The following is an 18156-nucleotide window of genomic DNA, read 5'->3' as shown; positions in this document are numbered from 1 at the left end:
TTAAGAACAAATTCTTGTTTACGTGGGTTAACTGCCTTGTTCAGGGGCAGAACGACAGATTTTTACCTTGTCGGCTCGGAGGTTCAATCTAGCAACCTTTCGGTTACTGGCCCAATTCTCTAACCACTAGGCTACCTGCTGCCCCTTTGGTGACAAGGCTTGCAGTGAATTCATTAACATCAAGCTATTCATACCTTGCTTCTATGGCACATCAATAGATGAGGAGTAAGTTAGACAAACAAGATAAAATTGAGGACTGATGAAAGCAATACTTTTTCTGTGTCTAACCTACCTGACCTGTGACCTACCACCACTGTGCTCTTGTTTCATACTCAATGCCCACAACAACCATAAAGCCTTTTGTTGCTTGTTAAGACCAGCGTGGTTCATTGCAGGCTGTATTTGTGTCTGGAGGGAACAATGGAGAAATGAATGTCCTTCTTGTCACCTTTTAGGAGCTGCTGATGCAAAAAGGAACAGCACCAAGTTCAAGTTCCAAGTTGCTCTCCTTACTTCACCATGATAGGGTTTACATAGAATATAGGTGATCTACTGTGCTTAGTGCTTTATCCATAGAGATTGGTCTATTATTTATGGATTTACCAACAGTGAGGTCAGAGGGTTTGTTCTCTGTCCCTTGATCTCACTTTCTGAATGTACAGTAAGCCTATGTGGGTGAGTGAGATACCAGGATTTGTGTGTATACTACTTTCATCTGTGCCGTGTGGTGTGTGGGAGGCTTAATTTAGCTCAATCCCAACGGAACATCTGTGGAAAAATTCTGCCACGCCTTTAGTGTTGTTGAACCCATTCATTAGCAGGTTGGGTAAGAGAAGGAGAGATGTTTCAATCAGGAAAACAAAGATTCCCCATGAGAAATAAATAAACAAAACTATAAAACACCAATTGCTGAACCTTATGTCCTAACGCGCTTTCAAGGTATAACTTGTAGATAGGTAAACACCATGTTATCAGTTCTGTTCAACTCCTCCATAGAAGTAAAGCTGCGAGGAACTTGTGTGAGGGCGTGGTCATCTGAGGAGGAGTGCAAGGTGGAGAAGTTAATGATTGTGGATTCACCCTGTGCCTGCCTGCCTGGCAGTGTGACCTGCCTCTACATGAGTAATAGTCTGAGTCCCAAATGGCACCTTATTCCCTACATAGCGCACTACTTTTGACCAGAGCCCATAGGTCCCTGTCAAAAGTAGTGGCCTATGAAGAGCATAAGGTGCCATTTGGGATGGACACAGTCATCATTGCGGCGGATGGCACAGAACAGAACCACGCGTCTTCTCTTCCCTTGTCTGTCATGAGTCACTCATCACAGGCTTCCTCCTTGCTCACAGCCACAAAACTGTCCAAAATTTCTACCTCGCCTTCTTCAAACTCCCTCACTAAATGCTGCTTGCTTTCAAAAGGTGATCAAAAGGATGCCTTACCCTGGCACTTTTCTATGGTGACACTTCAGAGCAAAAACAGCCTTACATAATAATCATTTATATTTCGGCTCTACCTGCATTTCCATTTATCTGACATTTAGGAAAAAGCCATTTTTCTTGTTTTGTCAGTAAGCCAATTCATTTCAAGTCAGTGTGTCTGAGCTGTGCACCTCACTGCTGGTGACAGTTTGAGAGGGCCCTGTGCTGGCTGTGGCCATGGTAACAGTGAGGGAAGGTGAGGCTCTTTGTGTGAGAGAGAGCTCAGTAAGCAGACAGGGGGCTGCTGTCTGTGGTCTAGCCGGCGACGTACACGTGTGCACACACACGCGATAAGGCCAGAAAGCTTGTCTCCGGACATGCTGTGGCTCCTGTTTCCCTTATCAGCCTGAATCTGAAGCCCACAAACATTCAGACAGAGACATAAAATAACCTGCCAGAGAAATCCAGTCATCTCTTTCCCTCCGTCCCCTTCTCCTTGAGCCATACATGTTTGAAACCAGCATTCAGCTGCAGCTCAAGCTGCTGTCCATTCCTCTTTTTGAGGATGTCTTTTCTTTGTTTAGCCAGGCGAGGCAGTGACGTCAAAAATACTCCTTTGTGTCGAAACACCTAGAAGGCAGTGCTCCTGTTGTATGCATTCTTTAAACTGATCATGTTGCCAGGAGTGACAACATTGAGGCATTTGCTTTTGGAATCAGAGACAGAGAGAGTGCGACGCGGGAGAACGATTAGCCATGTGAATTTTACATAAAACATAAACAAAGCACAATGGCCCAGTTTAGTGTTACACTATTTGTGTACATAAGTCTGGCCCTGCTTTCAATGACTGTAGAGAGGGAGAGAGAGCTAAAGGTAGCAAGAGAGAGAGAAAATTCAGCAGGTTTCTCTTGTTCAACGGTATTGATTTACAGGTCCGGATGATGACTGAAAGGAGCGACACTGAACAAAAGCCAAATTGAACTGGGAATTTAATTAAGAAATGAATGAGACGAGAGGCTGCAATGAGACAAATGCTCTCTCATCCTAAACAGAGCGGTAGTGAATGATGCATCTGGCCACGAACGTGAGCTAGTCACTTACTCCGCTCGGCTCTTTCATAGGATCAATAGCCCATCTGTGCAGGGGGAGGAGAAGGGAGGATTGGAGGAGGCTGTGCATTGTGCCTTGTTGACATATCTGAAATGAGCTGTGAGAGAGAAGGGAGGATGCCACGCAGACAGAGTGGTGGTGGTGGATGGTCATTGGGGTTTTAGTTAGTTGTCCAACACAGTAAGTAGAGCTAGCTGATGTTAAGGTAGGGCAGGAAGGAAGGAAGGGAGCCATCATCACAACGGCCCTTTCACTGGCCAGGGGGAGCGGGCTGAACGGAAAGGCTTAGGGTTGAATGGCAATGACCTTAACATTGAAGGGGCCTCTCCCGAATAAATGACTATAATTCAGGATGTGTGTGTATGCTTTTAGTGAAAAGCTTAACTGCTATGCCAACACCTGTTCTGGTCTACAGTGGACCCTTTCACTAAGACAGGTGCCTTCCCCACGTTCCAGTCCCATTGGCCAGCTGCTCTCCTTTCAGAGCCCAGACACAGATTCTTCACATGCCTGGGCGTCCACTCAGCAACCAGAACCAATGGTCAGTCAGTCAGTCAGTCAGTCAGCTGCCTGCCTGCCGCTAATGAGCCTCTCACAACATCAACTACCCCTCACAGACACGCTTCCAATAGCTCTCATGACTACTGGGTTTAATAGAAAGTAGTCAGTAGCCTCTCTTGGGGAAGAAATTGTATACATTAATTAATGCATTATACTAGCTTAATATATGTGGATGTCTGAGCATGTGTGTGCATGTGTTCATTTGCAGAGGGGCTGTCAGCTTTACAGCCAGTGCAGAAGTTTCTGCACAACACAGACAGATTGGGGGATGTAGCCGAGCAGTGGAATGGGGTTCGAACAGCTAAGCACAAGCTGTGCCATGGCCAAGCAGACCCTCCCATGTCCGCTGTGTAACCTTGAATTGGTCATTAGGGTAATCTGCCTATCCATCCACCTCCTAACAGCCCTCATCACTTCACAGTTCCCACAATCTTAACCCGGACTCTCTCCGCTGTACATTGTTCATTAATCCTGATGTAGTCTGACGTGAGGGCTAGTATGTTTCACAATAAACACCTTACATTAGCCCTTTCACATTACATGCACGTGTAGGCACTGGCCATGCTGGGAGGGCTGCCAACTGCTCAGGCTCCAGTGACAGGGCTGGGACTGGCAGCTTGGCCCCAGCATGCTCTCTGTGTGAGGGGCAAGGTGCTCCGCTGCATAACTGGAATGCCTACCACCTTTGTTAGCCTGAAGAGATGCCAGATTCCGAGCTGTTTGAATAAGACCTCCTATAGCCATGGACGAGTCTCAGCAAGTCCCAAACCTGCTCTAGGGATGCTTCATGCACACTTTGTATAAGACCAACAATGTTGATAAAGAGAACTGGGAAGATAAGAGCCTTGATGCAGGAATGTTGTCAGCGCATTTGGAGAGGCTAGACAAGAATTTTAAGTGCTTTCCCTCTTTGAGAGGTGTGAAATTTTGTCCTGAAAAAAGTACATAGCCTTACTCACATTTTCCTAGCTTAGACCAACAATTAGCATCACGAAGCCCTTACGCCAGTGACCAAGGCATAGAAAATTACTATTGCAGAAAATTCAACCAAATGACCCCTAGTTCCCACTAAGGGAGTTTGACAATAGCAACTGGGCCGTCCAGTCCATGTGGAGAGAGTCTGTGTGAAGGAACTCTGCAGCTGTGCAAAACAGACCGATAACGTTCTCTCAGTGATGTCATCATCACAGCTGGACGTCTAAAGCCCCTCAGCTTCCTCCCATGAGACCCCATACAATGACATCATCCTGGAATGTCCTGGCTCACATCCATATCACTCCTCTCATGGTACAGTCTTATGGGAAAACGCTTGGAGAACAGTAAGGCTTATGTTCTGCCAAGGAGCTGAATGAGAAAAGATGGTGCCCTAAAGATAAATGGATGGGTGACTTCAGGTTTCAGCATGCACTGTATATCACGCCATGTGAGTGACACACAAAATGTTCAGTGAGTATACAATACTCTCTCAACCACATACACTCACGCCCAGCCACACTCACATGTAAACACAAGCACACATCATCACCTTTGCAAGTGTAGACGTTGTTTTACAGTCACACCCACAACAGAAACCTCTTATCAGGGCAATAGAAACATCCTGGTGGTGTAAATTCCATACAGGTTGACAAAATACAACCTTGTTGGTTTGTTGTTTTAGTGAGGTCATCCATTACAAACAACAAAGGATTAATGCATTCCCCAGGTTACCTGAGTTTGCCTAATTCTGAAAAACCTAATGGAATACAGAACGAGTATTTTTTTATTGACCATATCTGTGAAGGCCATCAAATCAGTGTGTCCATGTACAGTAACGACTACTGTACCAGTTGATTTGGGTGAATGAGCACCATATAAGTCATGGAGTCATTCTGAAGGGCAGAGCTATAATTCATACGGTATGTGTAACTGACATGTTAAACTTGAAAAGATCAGTGGACTTTCACACAATGGATCGCTTCAAAGTCCATGCACGTGTGAGGAAGTACTGGTTTAGTTTATCTCAATAGGGATAGCCTACATTGGGATATTTCCATGTCAGGGTGTGTCCACCCTGCCTCTCTTTGACTGTATATCAGGTACTAGCTCTGGGGTAGTTTCTCTAGTTTCCCCTAGGTACAGATCTAATAAATCAGCTTCCCCTCCATCAATCCTAACCTGAACCATTAGTGGGAGGAAAATACAAAACTGACCCAAGATCAGTGTCTAGGAGTCACTCAGTGTTTATAGCCAGATTCTAGACTCCACCATTCCCAGTTCATCAGCTGGAACAGCAATATTCAGCTTTGAGAGGTATTCACCACCCACCCAGAGAACAGAGTAGAGCAGAGCAGAGGCCTGGGGGATTTCACTCCGCTAACTAAACCCCCTTCAGCGAAGCACAGTGAACTACGTTGTGCTCAGCAATAGACGACGCAAAAATCCCTTTCACTCCGAATCCCCTTCTGTATCCTCGTGTGCCATACATACATAAATGCCTTTGGACAACTTTGAGGGTCTATGAAGGCCTCTGTGAAGCACCTAGAGGATGCGTGTGGGGCTGGGGACTGGAGATCCTCCTTCACTGAGCCATTCATTACTAGTCCAGCTGAACCCACACACAAACAAACAAACACACACACTTTTTCAAAGGCCCAGCTGCCAGAGCAGGCCTGGCTCACACACAGAACTGGGCACCAGTACTCCCCAACCCCATTTAGTCCTTTAAGAGACACTAGATAACTCCCTGGCCAAAAGTGCCTCTATTCTGCATTTCCCTATCAATCTGCACACACAATGGACAGAAGTCAATTCATCTGGCTTTAATGGAGACCAATGTTGCTCACCCAGATTCCCTCCCTCTCTCTGCTGTCTCAGACCACATCAATCATACCCTTTTTCTTCCCTCCAAACACTTTCCTCACTGCAATAAGCTTTTTGTTTACTTGCTGCAAACTCTCTTTCCCAGACTGCAAAAAGGAATGGAAGGAAGAAGCAGGATGTGAGGAAGGAGAGAGGAAGTAGGAGGTAGCGGAGGCACTGATAATGCTGGTGATTAGGGTGGTCCCAGACTAAAAAAAATTGTCATCCTGTTTTTTTGACCAATAAATATTTTTCCATATATTGACATACCATATGTGTTTGAATAAAATCAACTACATATGCACAGAGCTTGTCTGATAATTATTTAATAAAACAGTGTGCTTAAAGTAAGACAAATGACTCAAGAAAGAGTCCGATGTTCACACAGTTAAAAGAAATGACGGCGAGTGCCTGTGTGATTTGCGCACGTTGTTTCGCTTTCCTCCCTACTGCAGTGAAAAGGCACAACAGCAAGTGTTTATTGCGCTGTCCGTGCTGAAGATGCTACATCATTTCAGCCATTTAGTTTCTTACTTGTTTCTGACTGAAAAGTTCTGTTACGGAAATCCATCATTTGTTTACGAAAAACATTCCATATTCCCTCAACCCTTGCTCTCTTTACGGGGAACATGTAAGTGTCGCATGCATGTGACCAATAGGGCCTGACCTATAGCCTATGATAATCACATAAATAAATTGGTTATAACAAACTCCCAACACAGTAATGTCGACAGCTAAATGGATGGGGAGGATGTGAAAAATAAATTAGAAACGGGCAAATGTTTCCTGGTTGCTCAGGAGGGATAGGGGAAGTCCGATCTGTGGAAGACATTTGACTACCGGATATCAAGAAAAAGGAGGGTATAGGAGCAAGCGTTGCCTGAGTATTGTGTGAGAAAGAGTAGCAGTTAGATTACAACATTATTTTTTCTGTCCATTTGGAACAGTGTAAACACTTAATAAGTGTACCAGAGTCTGTTCTAACAAAAAAATAAGATAAAGCCTTTATTACAGCAGACTAAAAACAGTTGCATGCATTTGTGAATTGCGATTTATTTATTGTTTAGGCTAATTATTCAAAGCGCCCTTTGTTATTTCATATAAAAACTAAAAAAAATGCTTGATTTCATTACAAAGCATGAATGTCTCGTATGCTGTGTAATGGCATGAATGAATGATCTATTGATTGATACAGTAGCCTATATATTGAAAGTGAGTTACGGTATTAAGAGTAAACAGGACTCTTAGGCCTAGAGCTCGATGGTGGTTATACAAGGCTAGTATACAAAGACCACTAATGATAACAACATTACTGATTATTATAATGATGATCTTAATAATAATTGTAAAAATACAAATAAGGAGATCAAGAAAAAGGGGGGCATAGGAGTGAGAGCTGCATGCATTTTATGTGCAATTTTTCTGCCTGTTTGAAACAGTGTAAACAGCACTAAATAAATTATAAGCAATACCAGGCTGTTCTAACGAGAAAAAAAATTAAAGTCTTTATTACAGCATAGCAAAGATTAAAAACAGACGAATCTGTGAAATTGCTTTATCCAACATTTTGCCTTTGCATGAGGCTTGGTGCTCACGGAATCAGCAGGCTAATAAACAAAACTGAAACAGGCAAATAAGCAAGATCGGTCTTATTTCTGTAGGTATATATGGATAATTGATAAAGCCAGGCACATTTAACAGTTCGGCTATTGATTATAAACCAAATGCAATGTCCTGTGTCCTCGTCTCTGCTGCATCTGCCTCCCCCACATTGTTTTCAATCGCAATATGCTGGTTAACTTTGCTATTATGCACATAGCAACATAGGGAAAGGTGCCAATTCTACAGCGTACTGAAGATTATGTTTCAGAACCGTGGACAGTGACCGTATCCAATGCGGGAGAAAGCGCATTATATAAAATAATTAGATTTATTAGTGTTGCACCATTATTTTTTACATAATATAACCATATACAATTTTAGTATCACATCATGTCTTAGAATGATGGACTGTGCCATCCCCATGGCCTCCGCAATGGATTAGCCCACAGAGACTGGCGCGAATCAGACAGGTGTCTTGTTAGGCACGTAAGGCATGAACAATTCTTTTTTGTGACTGCTCGACTTAAGAAATCTTAGTCAACCAACAGCTTATTGACCAAACAAACAATCGACCAGTCGACTAAATGGGGTCAGCCCTACTGGTGATGCTGCATCAAAGGGACTTCAGTGTTACTACATGTGTGGGAGATTGGAAAGCCATAAAGAAAAGTCAGGGAGCAGAGAAAAAGAGATGAGTAGGCCTATAGCCTGCATCAGCAAAACAGCACAAAGCATTCACCACGTCCCAAATGGCACCCTCTTCCCTACATAGTATGCTACTGTTGATGAGATCCCTATAGGCCCTGGTTAAAAGTGGTGCACTTTAACAGGGAAAAAGGTGTCATTTGGGAGACATACCAATTAGATTGTAAGCTCCACTGGACAGCAGAGGAAATCAGAAGTTACAGTAGGCTACCATAGTGTTGGGGAGGCCCATTCAGGAAGAAGTTACAGTAGGCTACCATAGTGTTGGGGAGGCCCATTCAGGAAGAAGTTACAGTAGGCTACCATAGTGTTGGGGAGGCCCATTCAGGAAGAAGTTACAGTAGGCTACCATAGTGTTGGGGAGGCCAATTCAGGAAGAAGTTACAGTAGGTGACCATAGTGTTTGGGAAACATATCCTGGAATAAGTTATGGGGCAGAACAAACCAATAACTGTCCCTGTCAAGACCAGGCCGGAGCACTGTATCATTCCCACAGAGACGGCACAGTAGCGTGCGTGTGACACTGCCTTGGTTCACAAACACTAACGCAAGATAGATGACTCCATGTATGGGATGGGTTAGGCACGTAAGGCTGCTCTTGCCCTATATCATGGGGATAATAGTTTTTTTTGTATCGTTTGAGTGTTTATTCTCCTTTGCTCATGAGGTATTGAGCTAATTGCCAAGGCCTATGAAAAGCGTTTTGCCGTCGCCAACCAGGGTTGCGTCCCAAATGGCACCCTATTCCCTATACAGTACACTACTTTTCACCAGAGTCTTATGGGCCCTGGCCAAAAGTAGGGAATAGGGTGACATTTGGGACACAGATCAAGACCAGCATACACGGTGGTATAGGCATGTGATTCACAGTTGATTGCAGAAGTGATAAGCCTCAGGTCTGTGCTTGCTCTACTACCCCATGACTCTACATCAGAGCTGGGCCAGGCAGCCTTTAGGGCTTCTGCCTGTTGGCCTGTTGTATTTAAACATTCCTCCGTCCCTCTCTCTCCCTGGGTGGAAACACAGCCCATTAGCATCACATGCTGACAGACTGACAGGCAAGCGAAACCTTTTCATCACAAAGACATGATTCAGCAAATAAAGCTATTATTGTGTTAGTCAAAAGTAGTGGGTCTGTCAGAGAAAAGGGAAATGTTATTGTACGATAGCATATGAAAAGTGTAAAATCTGAAGCAATGATCTCACCTGTATCTTGTGCAATGGTCTGTGTCCTCGGTTTGCACAGTGTGCTAACTAAGCCAATGGAAACACACTCAGTGAACTCCGCTACGTGTGGATTTTTACTGGGTTAATCAATTGACTAGATTAAAGTGTGAGATCGATGGAGAGGTGAAGTGGCTGTCAAATAGCCTAAACCCCATGTCAGCTGGACCAATAGGATCCTGACAGATGAAGAAAGAAGTAAAATAGGACTGGACAGACCTCATGAGGCATCAAAATGTTTTGGAGGATAAAATACCAGAAAAAGTGTGATGTTTTCTAGGCTGAGAAAACAATGCGTTATGAAAACAGAGGCCCCAATCTCTTGGCTATGTTTGGCACGATAGTTTAACAAGCTTACCAAGTCAATAATGTCACTCACATTGTAAGTCACTGACATTGCATGCGTCCCAAATGACATTGCATTCGTAAAGTATTTGTAAAGTATTCAGACCACTTACAGTTTCACATTTAGTTCCATTCCAGATTTATTTTAAAATGGGTTAAAATGGCCCTTTTCCATCAATCTACACACAATACCCCATAATGACAAAGCGAAAACAGGTTTTTAATTTTTTTTGCAAATGTATTAAAAATTAAAAATCTGAAAAACCTTATATACATACATTTGAAGTCAGACGTTTACATAAACGAGTTTTAATGACTCCAACCTAAGTGTTCCAACCACTCCACAAGTTTATTGTTAACAAACTATAGTTTTGGCAAGTCAGTTAAGGACATCTACTTTGTGCATGACAAGTAATTTTTCCCGCAATTGTTTACAGTCAGATTATTTCACTTATTAGTTCACTGTATCACAATTCCAGTGGGTCAGAAGTTAACATACACTAAGTTGACTGTGCCTTTAAACAGCTTGGAAAATTCCAGAAAATGATTGAATGGCTTTAGAAGCTTCCGATAGGCTAATTGACATAATTTGAATCAATTGGAGGTGTACCTGTGGATGTATTTCAAGGCCTACCTTCAAACTCAGTGCCTCTTTGCTAGACATCATCGGAAAATCAAAAGAAATCAGCCAAGACCTCAGAAAATAAATTGTAGACCTCCACAAGTATGGTTCATATTTGGGAGCAATTCCCAAACGCCTGAAGGTACCATGTTCATCTGTACAAACAATAGTACGCAAGTATAAACACCATGGGACCACGCAGCCGCCATACCGCTTAGGAAGGAGGAAGGAGTTCTGTCTCCTAGAGATGAACGTACTTTGGTGCGAAAAGTGCGAGTCAATCCCAAAACAACAGCAAAGGACCTTGTGAAGATGCTAGAGGAAACAGGTACAAAAGTATCTATATCCATAGTAAACGAGTCCTATATTGATATAACCTGAAAGGCCGCTCAGCAAGGAAGAAGCCACTGCTCCAAAACCGCCATAAAAAAAGACAGACTATGGTTTGCAACTTCACATGGGGACAAAGATCGTACTTTTTGTAGAAACGTCCTCTAGTCTGATGAAACAAAAATAGAACTGTTTGGCCATAATGACCATTGTTATGTTTGGAGGAAAAAGGGGGAAGCATGCAAGCCGAAGAACACACTCCCAACTGTGAAGCACAGGGGTGGCAGCATCATGTTGTGGGGGTGCTTTGCTGCAGGAGGGAGTGGTGCAGTTCACAAATAGATGGCATCATGAGGAAGAACAATTATGTGGATATATTGAAGCAACATCTCAAGACATCAGTCAGGAAGTTAAAGCTTGGTTGCAAATGGGTCTTCCAAATGGACAATGATCCCAAGCATACTTCCAAAGTTGTGGCAAAATGGCTTAAGGACAACAAAGTCAGGGTATTGGAGTGGTCATCACAAAGCCCTGACCTCAATCCTATAGAAAATGTGTGGGCAGAACTGAAAAAGTGTGTGAGCAAGGAGGCCTACAAACCTGACTCAATTACACCAGCTCTGTCAGGAGGAATGGGCCAAAATTCACCCAACTTATTGTGGGAAGCTTGTGGAAGGTTACTCGAAACGTTTGACCCAAGTTAAACAATTTAAAGGCAATGCTACCAAATACTAATTGGGTGTATTTAAACTTCTGACCCACTGGGAATGTGATGAAAGAAATAAAACTGAAATAAATCTCTACTATTATTCTGACATTTCACATCATTAAAATAAAGTAGTGATCCTAACTGACATAAAACAGGGCTTTTTTACAGGGATCAAATGTCAGGAATTGTGAAAAGTTTAAATGTATTTGGCTAAGGTGTATGTAAACTTCCGACTTCAACTGGAAGTGTTCAGACTCCTGGCTAGGAAACTCAAGATTGAGTTCAGGTGCATCCTGTTTCCATTAATCATCCTTGACATGTTTCTACAAATTTATTGGAGTCCACATGTAGTAAATGCAACTGATTGGACATGATTTGGAAAGGCACACCTCAGCAAAATAAGAAACGTCCCCTTTTCAGGACCGTGTCTTTCAAAGACTTTCAAAATCTTCATTGTAAAGGGTTTAAACACTGTTTTTCATACTTGTTCAATGAACCATAAACAATTAATGTACATGCACCTGTGGAACAGTCATTAAGACACTAACAGCTTACAGACAGTAAGCAATTAAGGTCACAGTTATGAAAAATTAGACACTAAAAAGAGGCCTTTCTACTGACTCTGAAAAACACCAAAAGAAAGATGCCCAGGGTCTCTGCTCAGCTGCGTGAACATGCCTTAGGCATGCTGCAAGGAGGCATGAGGACTGCAGATGTGGCCAGGGCAATAAATCGCAATGAGACGCGTACTGTGAGACGCCTAAGACAGCGCTACAGGGAGACAGGACGGGCAGCTGATTGTCCTCGCAGTGGCAGACCATGTGTAACAACACCTGCACAGGATCAGTACATCTGAACATCACACCTGCGGGACAGTTACAGGATGGCAACAAATACTACCCAAGTTACACCAGGAACGCACAATCCCTCCATCAGTGCTCAGACTGTCCGCAATAGGCTGAGAAAGGCTGGACTGAGGGCTTGTAGGCCTGTTGTAATGCAGGTCCTCAGACATCACCGGCAACAACATCGCCTATGGGCACAAACCCGCCGTCGCTGGACCAGACAGGACTGGCAAAAAGTGTTCTTCACTGACGAGTCACGGTTTTGTCTCACCAGGGGTGATGGTCGGATTCACGATTATCGTTGAAGGAATGAGCCTTACACCAAGGCCTGTATTTTGGAGCGGGATCGGTTTGGAGTGGAGGGTCCGTCATGGTCTGGGGAGGTGTGTCACAGAATCATCGGACTTAGCTTGTTGTCATTAAGGCAATCTCAACGCTGTGTGTTACAAGCAAGACATCCTTCTCCCTCAAGTGGTACCGCTCCTGCAGGCTCATCCTGACATGACCCTCCAGCATGACAATGCCACCAGCCATACTGCTCATTCTGTGCGTGATTTCCTGCAAGACAGGAATGTCAGTGTTCTGCCATGGCCAGAAAAGAGCCTGGATCTCAATCCCATTGAGCATGTCTGGGACCTCTTGGACCTGATCCAACAGGGTGAGGGCTAGGGTCATTCCCCCAGAAATCTCCGGGAACTTGCAGGTGCCTTGGTAGAAGAGTGGGGTAACATCTCACAGCAAGAACTGGCAAATCTGGTGCAGTCCATGAGGAGGAGATGCACTGAAGTACTTAATGCAATTGGCGGCAACACCAGATACTGACTGTTACTTTTGATTTTGACCCCCCCTTTGTTCATGGACACATTATTAAATTTCTGTTAAGTCACATGAATGTGGAACTTGTTCAGTTTATGTCTCAGTTGTTGAATCTTGTTATGTTCATACAACTATTTACACATGTTAAGTTTGTTGAAAATAAACACAGTTGACAGTGAGAGGATGATTTATTTGGTCCAACAGTTGACTCCTTCAAGACTGTTGAAAAGCATTCCAGGTGAAGCTGGTTGAGAGAATGCCAAGAGTGTGCAAAGCTGTCATCAAGGCAAAGGGTGGACACTGAAGAAATCAAATACATTTTGATTTGTTTAACACTTTTTTGGGTTACTACATGATTCCATATGTGTAATTGCATAGTTTTGATGTCTTCCATATTATTCTACAAAGTAGAAAATTGTAAAAAAATAAATAAAAACCCTTGAATGAGTAGGTGTCCAAAATGTTGACTGGTACTGTACATAAAGTAAGACCCCCAAGTATTTCAGTCATCTTTCAATGGGGGGTGGGGGATGTGGTAGCGGTGAAGGGGTATGAGGAACTCAAGTGGCTCAAAACTAAATCTTAATTTTGGCAGCAATTTTACACTGCACGTGACCATGACAGAGGCTCTGTCCCAAATGGCACCTTATCCCCTATATACTGAAGTGCACTACTTCTGACCAGAGCCATATCGGCCCTTGTCAAAAGTAGTACACTATATAGGGGATAGAGTTCCATTTGAGACATATCCTCTCTCGGGCTCAGACATGGCTCATTGTATATTTATTCCTTGTGTGATTATTTCTCTATTTTTCTCTCTGCATTGTTGAGAAGGGCCTGTAAGCATGTCACTGTCAGTCTACACCGGCTGTTTACAAATCATGTGACAAATAAAATGATTCTAAAGTGATTTGAATTTGATGACCTCCGAGTGAATGGGCACCAGTCTCTCAGCACACTTGTGCCCTTAATCCAATAAAGGAATCTGTCTAATCCCCCCTCATCCAAGGCAATGCCACTGCTGACTACCCCAGCACCCCTACCACCCTGCCCCCTCCCCCTGACCCAAAACCCAGCCAGGCAGGCACATAGCCTCAGGGCAAAAAGACAGACAGACAGGATGGGAGGATAGGCCAGGGTCCCCTATGCCTGAACGGTTGAAAACACACACACATTAACAAACATGCACACACACACAGATATATTTCCATGCAGGCTCACACACACATACAGACAACCTCAAACGTGCCTCTCCCCTCTCTCTGTCTGTCCCTGGTCTGAGGTCTTAACATTAGATAATTGTTTACATGTGTCATGGTAGGCGACTACAGCTAGAATGGCAGCAAAGTCTGCAAAACCAACAACTACTGAAACATTACTTCCTCATCACAGAATTGAATCTGACTTTATTATTATTATCTGAAACCTATATGCACAATATTACAATTGCAGTGTGCCAAATGATGATGCAAACAAGACATTGTTTTCTCTTCTGTTTTATGGCCTTTTAGAGCTTGAGTTCTCATTGGTGGCTCCCAGACTTCTGCCAGTTGGGCAAATTTGAATTCAGTTATGGAAAATAAAGAAACTGACTTCATGAAAGATTTGCATGTATAAACAACACCCCCAATGGCTGTTGTATCATCATACTGTATCATAATATACCACACATATCTACCCGGAGGATATCACATTCAGAAATATAGAATCATATTTGGACCAAAATAAATCCATTTGGCTAATCTAGAGGAATAAAGTTGACATGAGTGAAATATGTTATAAATATTTTCAAAACCATAGGCTGGGTAGGTGAGGCAGTGGTATTCAAACTTTTTCAGCAGGGGACCAAATTTCTACTCCATTTTGGCGGGGGGAATAATTTATTGTGACCCCACTCTACCCTACCTCAAATATGACAACCTTAAAATCGGTACATTTTGATTTTTACATCAACAAATAACCTTAAATTCATGTTTTTAATCTCTTATCAAAATGAAAAGGAACCAATAAATACAATTTTAAAAAACGTTTGTATATTGTCCCATATAATAATATGTCCTAATTTATTGTTAAGGATATAAGTCACCACCACTTCCTTTACCTATAATTTTGCTTCACCTGTGAGTGCAAAGGCCTTACAAAGGAAGGACACGCCTACAGGGTTTGTTTACATATATACTTTCCAACTGAAACTTGATATTTATGGTTAGTTCCTATAGTGTGACCCATAGACAAGACACATGTAGCACGCACGCATACACACGCGCACAGCGAGATACAGGGAGAAGTTTGAAAACAAGTTTTTTCAGTGTTCTTTAAGGCTGTACAGAACACATCAAAATGCTAAATCATTATTGCAATCCAATAGGCTAATAGCGTTTGATCTGGAACACACACACGCACGCGCAGCTTACCTTAAGAATTCTTGTAGACAGGTGTCACAAAATCGGTGGCCACACGTAGAAACTTGAACAGGCTCGCGCATGGCTTTACTGCATAATGGACATTGAAAACGTCTCTTCGGTTTCTCCAGAAACTTGTAATCAAACCCCGGCATTGCTGCAGGATCCGTCGAAATACACTACAGAATAATGTCTCTCCCTTCGCCTCTGTGTCCTGTCCTACTGCGTGATTTGGGGTATGATGTCACCAGTGTCTCTCTTTTGATGGCCGTCAACAGAGAAATTCTCCGATATTCATGTCCCCTTCGCCAGCCAGTGACAAATCGGTTTACGAGACGAGAGTATAGACCGATTCAGTTCCGCCGTCTCTCCAGCAACAGGGTGACCGAGTGCATTGAAACAAAGGGAATCCTCGAGAGTACAAACGTTTTTGCATAAAAACCTGACGATGTCGTCTTCTGACAATCTTCCTCTGCGTCTAGAAAAGCAGGAAAATGTTCGACATATGTCTCTCAGCAGAGGTGTAACACTGACAGATTGAAGACAATGCTCTCATCTCATCTGCTTAGGTACAAAGCCCCGCCTACTATTTTCCTTGCGGGAGGAGTCGAACGTGAAATCAACATAGCCTATTTGCTTTTCTCTGGTCTGGGTCAATGATATCTCCTCTGATTTGTTTAATTTGTCAGCAATGTAATTCAAGTCTCTTTTTTATGAGTCGAATGATATCAATCTAAAATGAATGGAAATAAGGTAGGGTTTCACCTGCAAATTAATTGGCTTGAATTAAGTAGTTTGAAAGGAGTATGTTCATTTTTGAAAAAGTACAGATGTTTAATGTTCAATAAAAAAGTGAAATATTTGTTTTGCATATCCTAAACCCTGCTCAGAAAACAAGATGTATTGATGAATTGACCCTTAAGTAGACACATGAATTACTAATTAGGAAGAGCTGCCCTCTGGTGGTGAAACTGAAAAAGAAGAGCCTGATATTCATGGTGTTGCAGATACATTTGATAATCGATATTAAACATTGACTTCGATAATTGCCGGAAGTGGTTTCAAATGGCTGGACAATATCTTGTCTTAAAAATCTTTACAATTGTGTCCATTTACAATTGTTCAATAGCTATAGGTTGTCATCACCAACCTTGTTGCTTCAGGATTACATCATTACACAGGCACAGTCACGTGCGCTTTCTTCAAATAAGTGGCGAAAACCCGCCACAGCATTGTGGTATTACTAAATCATAGAGTACATCAATAGAGTCATCAATAGAGTACCACAGTATGAATCATAATACCCATAAAACCTAAGGGTCAAAGAGGGAAATGGTTCCAATCGTTTTTCCACCATACATTTTTTCCATAGGGATTTTAGAAACACTTAAAATAAGGGCTGTGTTTTGTGTAGGCTTACTCTGGCCTGACATTTGGATAACCTGTCAATCTTTCTAGGACAAAGTTACTTTTTTGTATTTTACCCCGTTTTCTCGTCTCAACGCGGCAACTCCCCAATGGGCTCGAGAGGCGAAGGTCGAATCATGCATCCTCCGAAACATGACCCACCAAACTGCACTTCTTAACACCCGCTGCTTAACCCGGAAGCCAGCCTCACCAATGTGTCAGAGAAAACACTGTTCAACTGACAACTGATTTCAGCCTGCAGGCACCCAGCCTGCCACAAGGAGTCGCTAGAGCGCAATGAGCCAAGTAAAGCCCCGCCCAGCCAAACCCTCCCCTAACTCTGACGATGTTGGGCCAATTGTGCGCCACCCTATGGGACTCATCGAACCCGGGTCTGTAGTGACGCCTCTAACACTGCGATGCAGTGCCACTCTGGGAGGCCCTAGGTCAAGGTGACTTTTATCAATAATTTGCCTGTATTTACCCCCCAAAAATGAAATGTTAATTAGCTGCTAATGTGGATATGTGGATATATATATCATAAAGAACTACAAATGTCAGGATGATCTGGACAAGAATGCCGACTCGAGGCAAAGGTAAGAATCTCTGAATTAACTACCCAATGTCAGCTAAATTAAGTAATTAATACATTTGCTACATTTCTATAAATGGACAATTCTGTGAACTGTTAGCAAAGGTGTCAGCTAGAGATGACATGCAGGAGCTTGCAGGGATATGTAGTTTTGCATGATGTCTACTTCGAATCTGAAAGTAAATAGAGCCGAATATATTGATTAAAATCACCTTGTCCAAGAAAGATATACATGGTTATCAAAACATAACACCAGGGTAAGCCTACATGAAACACAGACCTTATTTTAAGTGTTTCTATGGGAAAAATTTATGGTGGAAAAACAATTGGAACCATTTCCTTCTTTGACCACTAGGTTTTATGGGTATTATGACACCTCCATTGAGGGACTCTATAGAAATTGTATATCTACAATGCATTCGGAAAGTATTCAGACCCCTTTACTTTTTCCACATTTTGTTACGTTACCAAAGTTTTTCAGAACATTTTTTTTTTTAAACCCCCAGAAATATCACATTTACATGAGTATTCAGACCCTTTACGCAGTACTTTGTAGAAGCACCTTTGGAAGTAATTACAGCCTCGATTTTTCTTGGGTATGATGCTACAAGCTTGGCACACCTGTATTTT

The 18156-nt window shown here is 42.8% G+C and overlaps 1 protein-coding gene across 1 annotated transcript in view; it reads right to left on the bottom strand.

The window, feature by feature from the left end:
• The window catches only part of LOC112265512 (TNF receptor-associated factor 4), a 44396-nt gene extending 28295 nt beyond the window's left edge, over positions 1 to 16101 (bottom strand). Inside the window, exon 1 of the mRNA XM_024442875.2 lies at positions 15540 to 16101. Within this exon, the coding sequence (XP_024298643.1) occupies positions 15540 to 15682 (143 nt within the window). The 5' untranslated portion in view covers positions 15683 to 16101. The remainder of the gene's footprint in view (positions 1 to 15539) is intronic.
• Between the last annotated feature and the right edge of the window lie 2055 nt (positions 16102 to 18156).

Source organism: Oncorhynchus tshawytscha, linkage group LG13 (assembly GCF_018296145.1).
Source record: "Oncorhynchus tshawytscha isolate Ot180627B linkage group LG13, Otsh_v2.0, whole genome shotgun sequence".
NCBI classification, from domain to species: Eukaryota; Metazoa; Chordata; class Actinopteri; order Salmoniformes; family Salmonidae; genus Oncorhynchus; species Oncorhynchus tshawytscha.
Note: the sequence above shows the minus strand (reverse complement) of the source record. Positions and strands in the feature narration are given on the sequence as shown.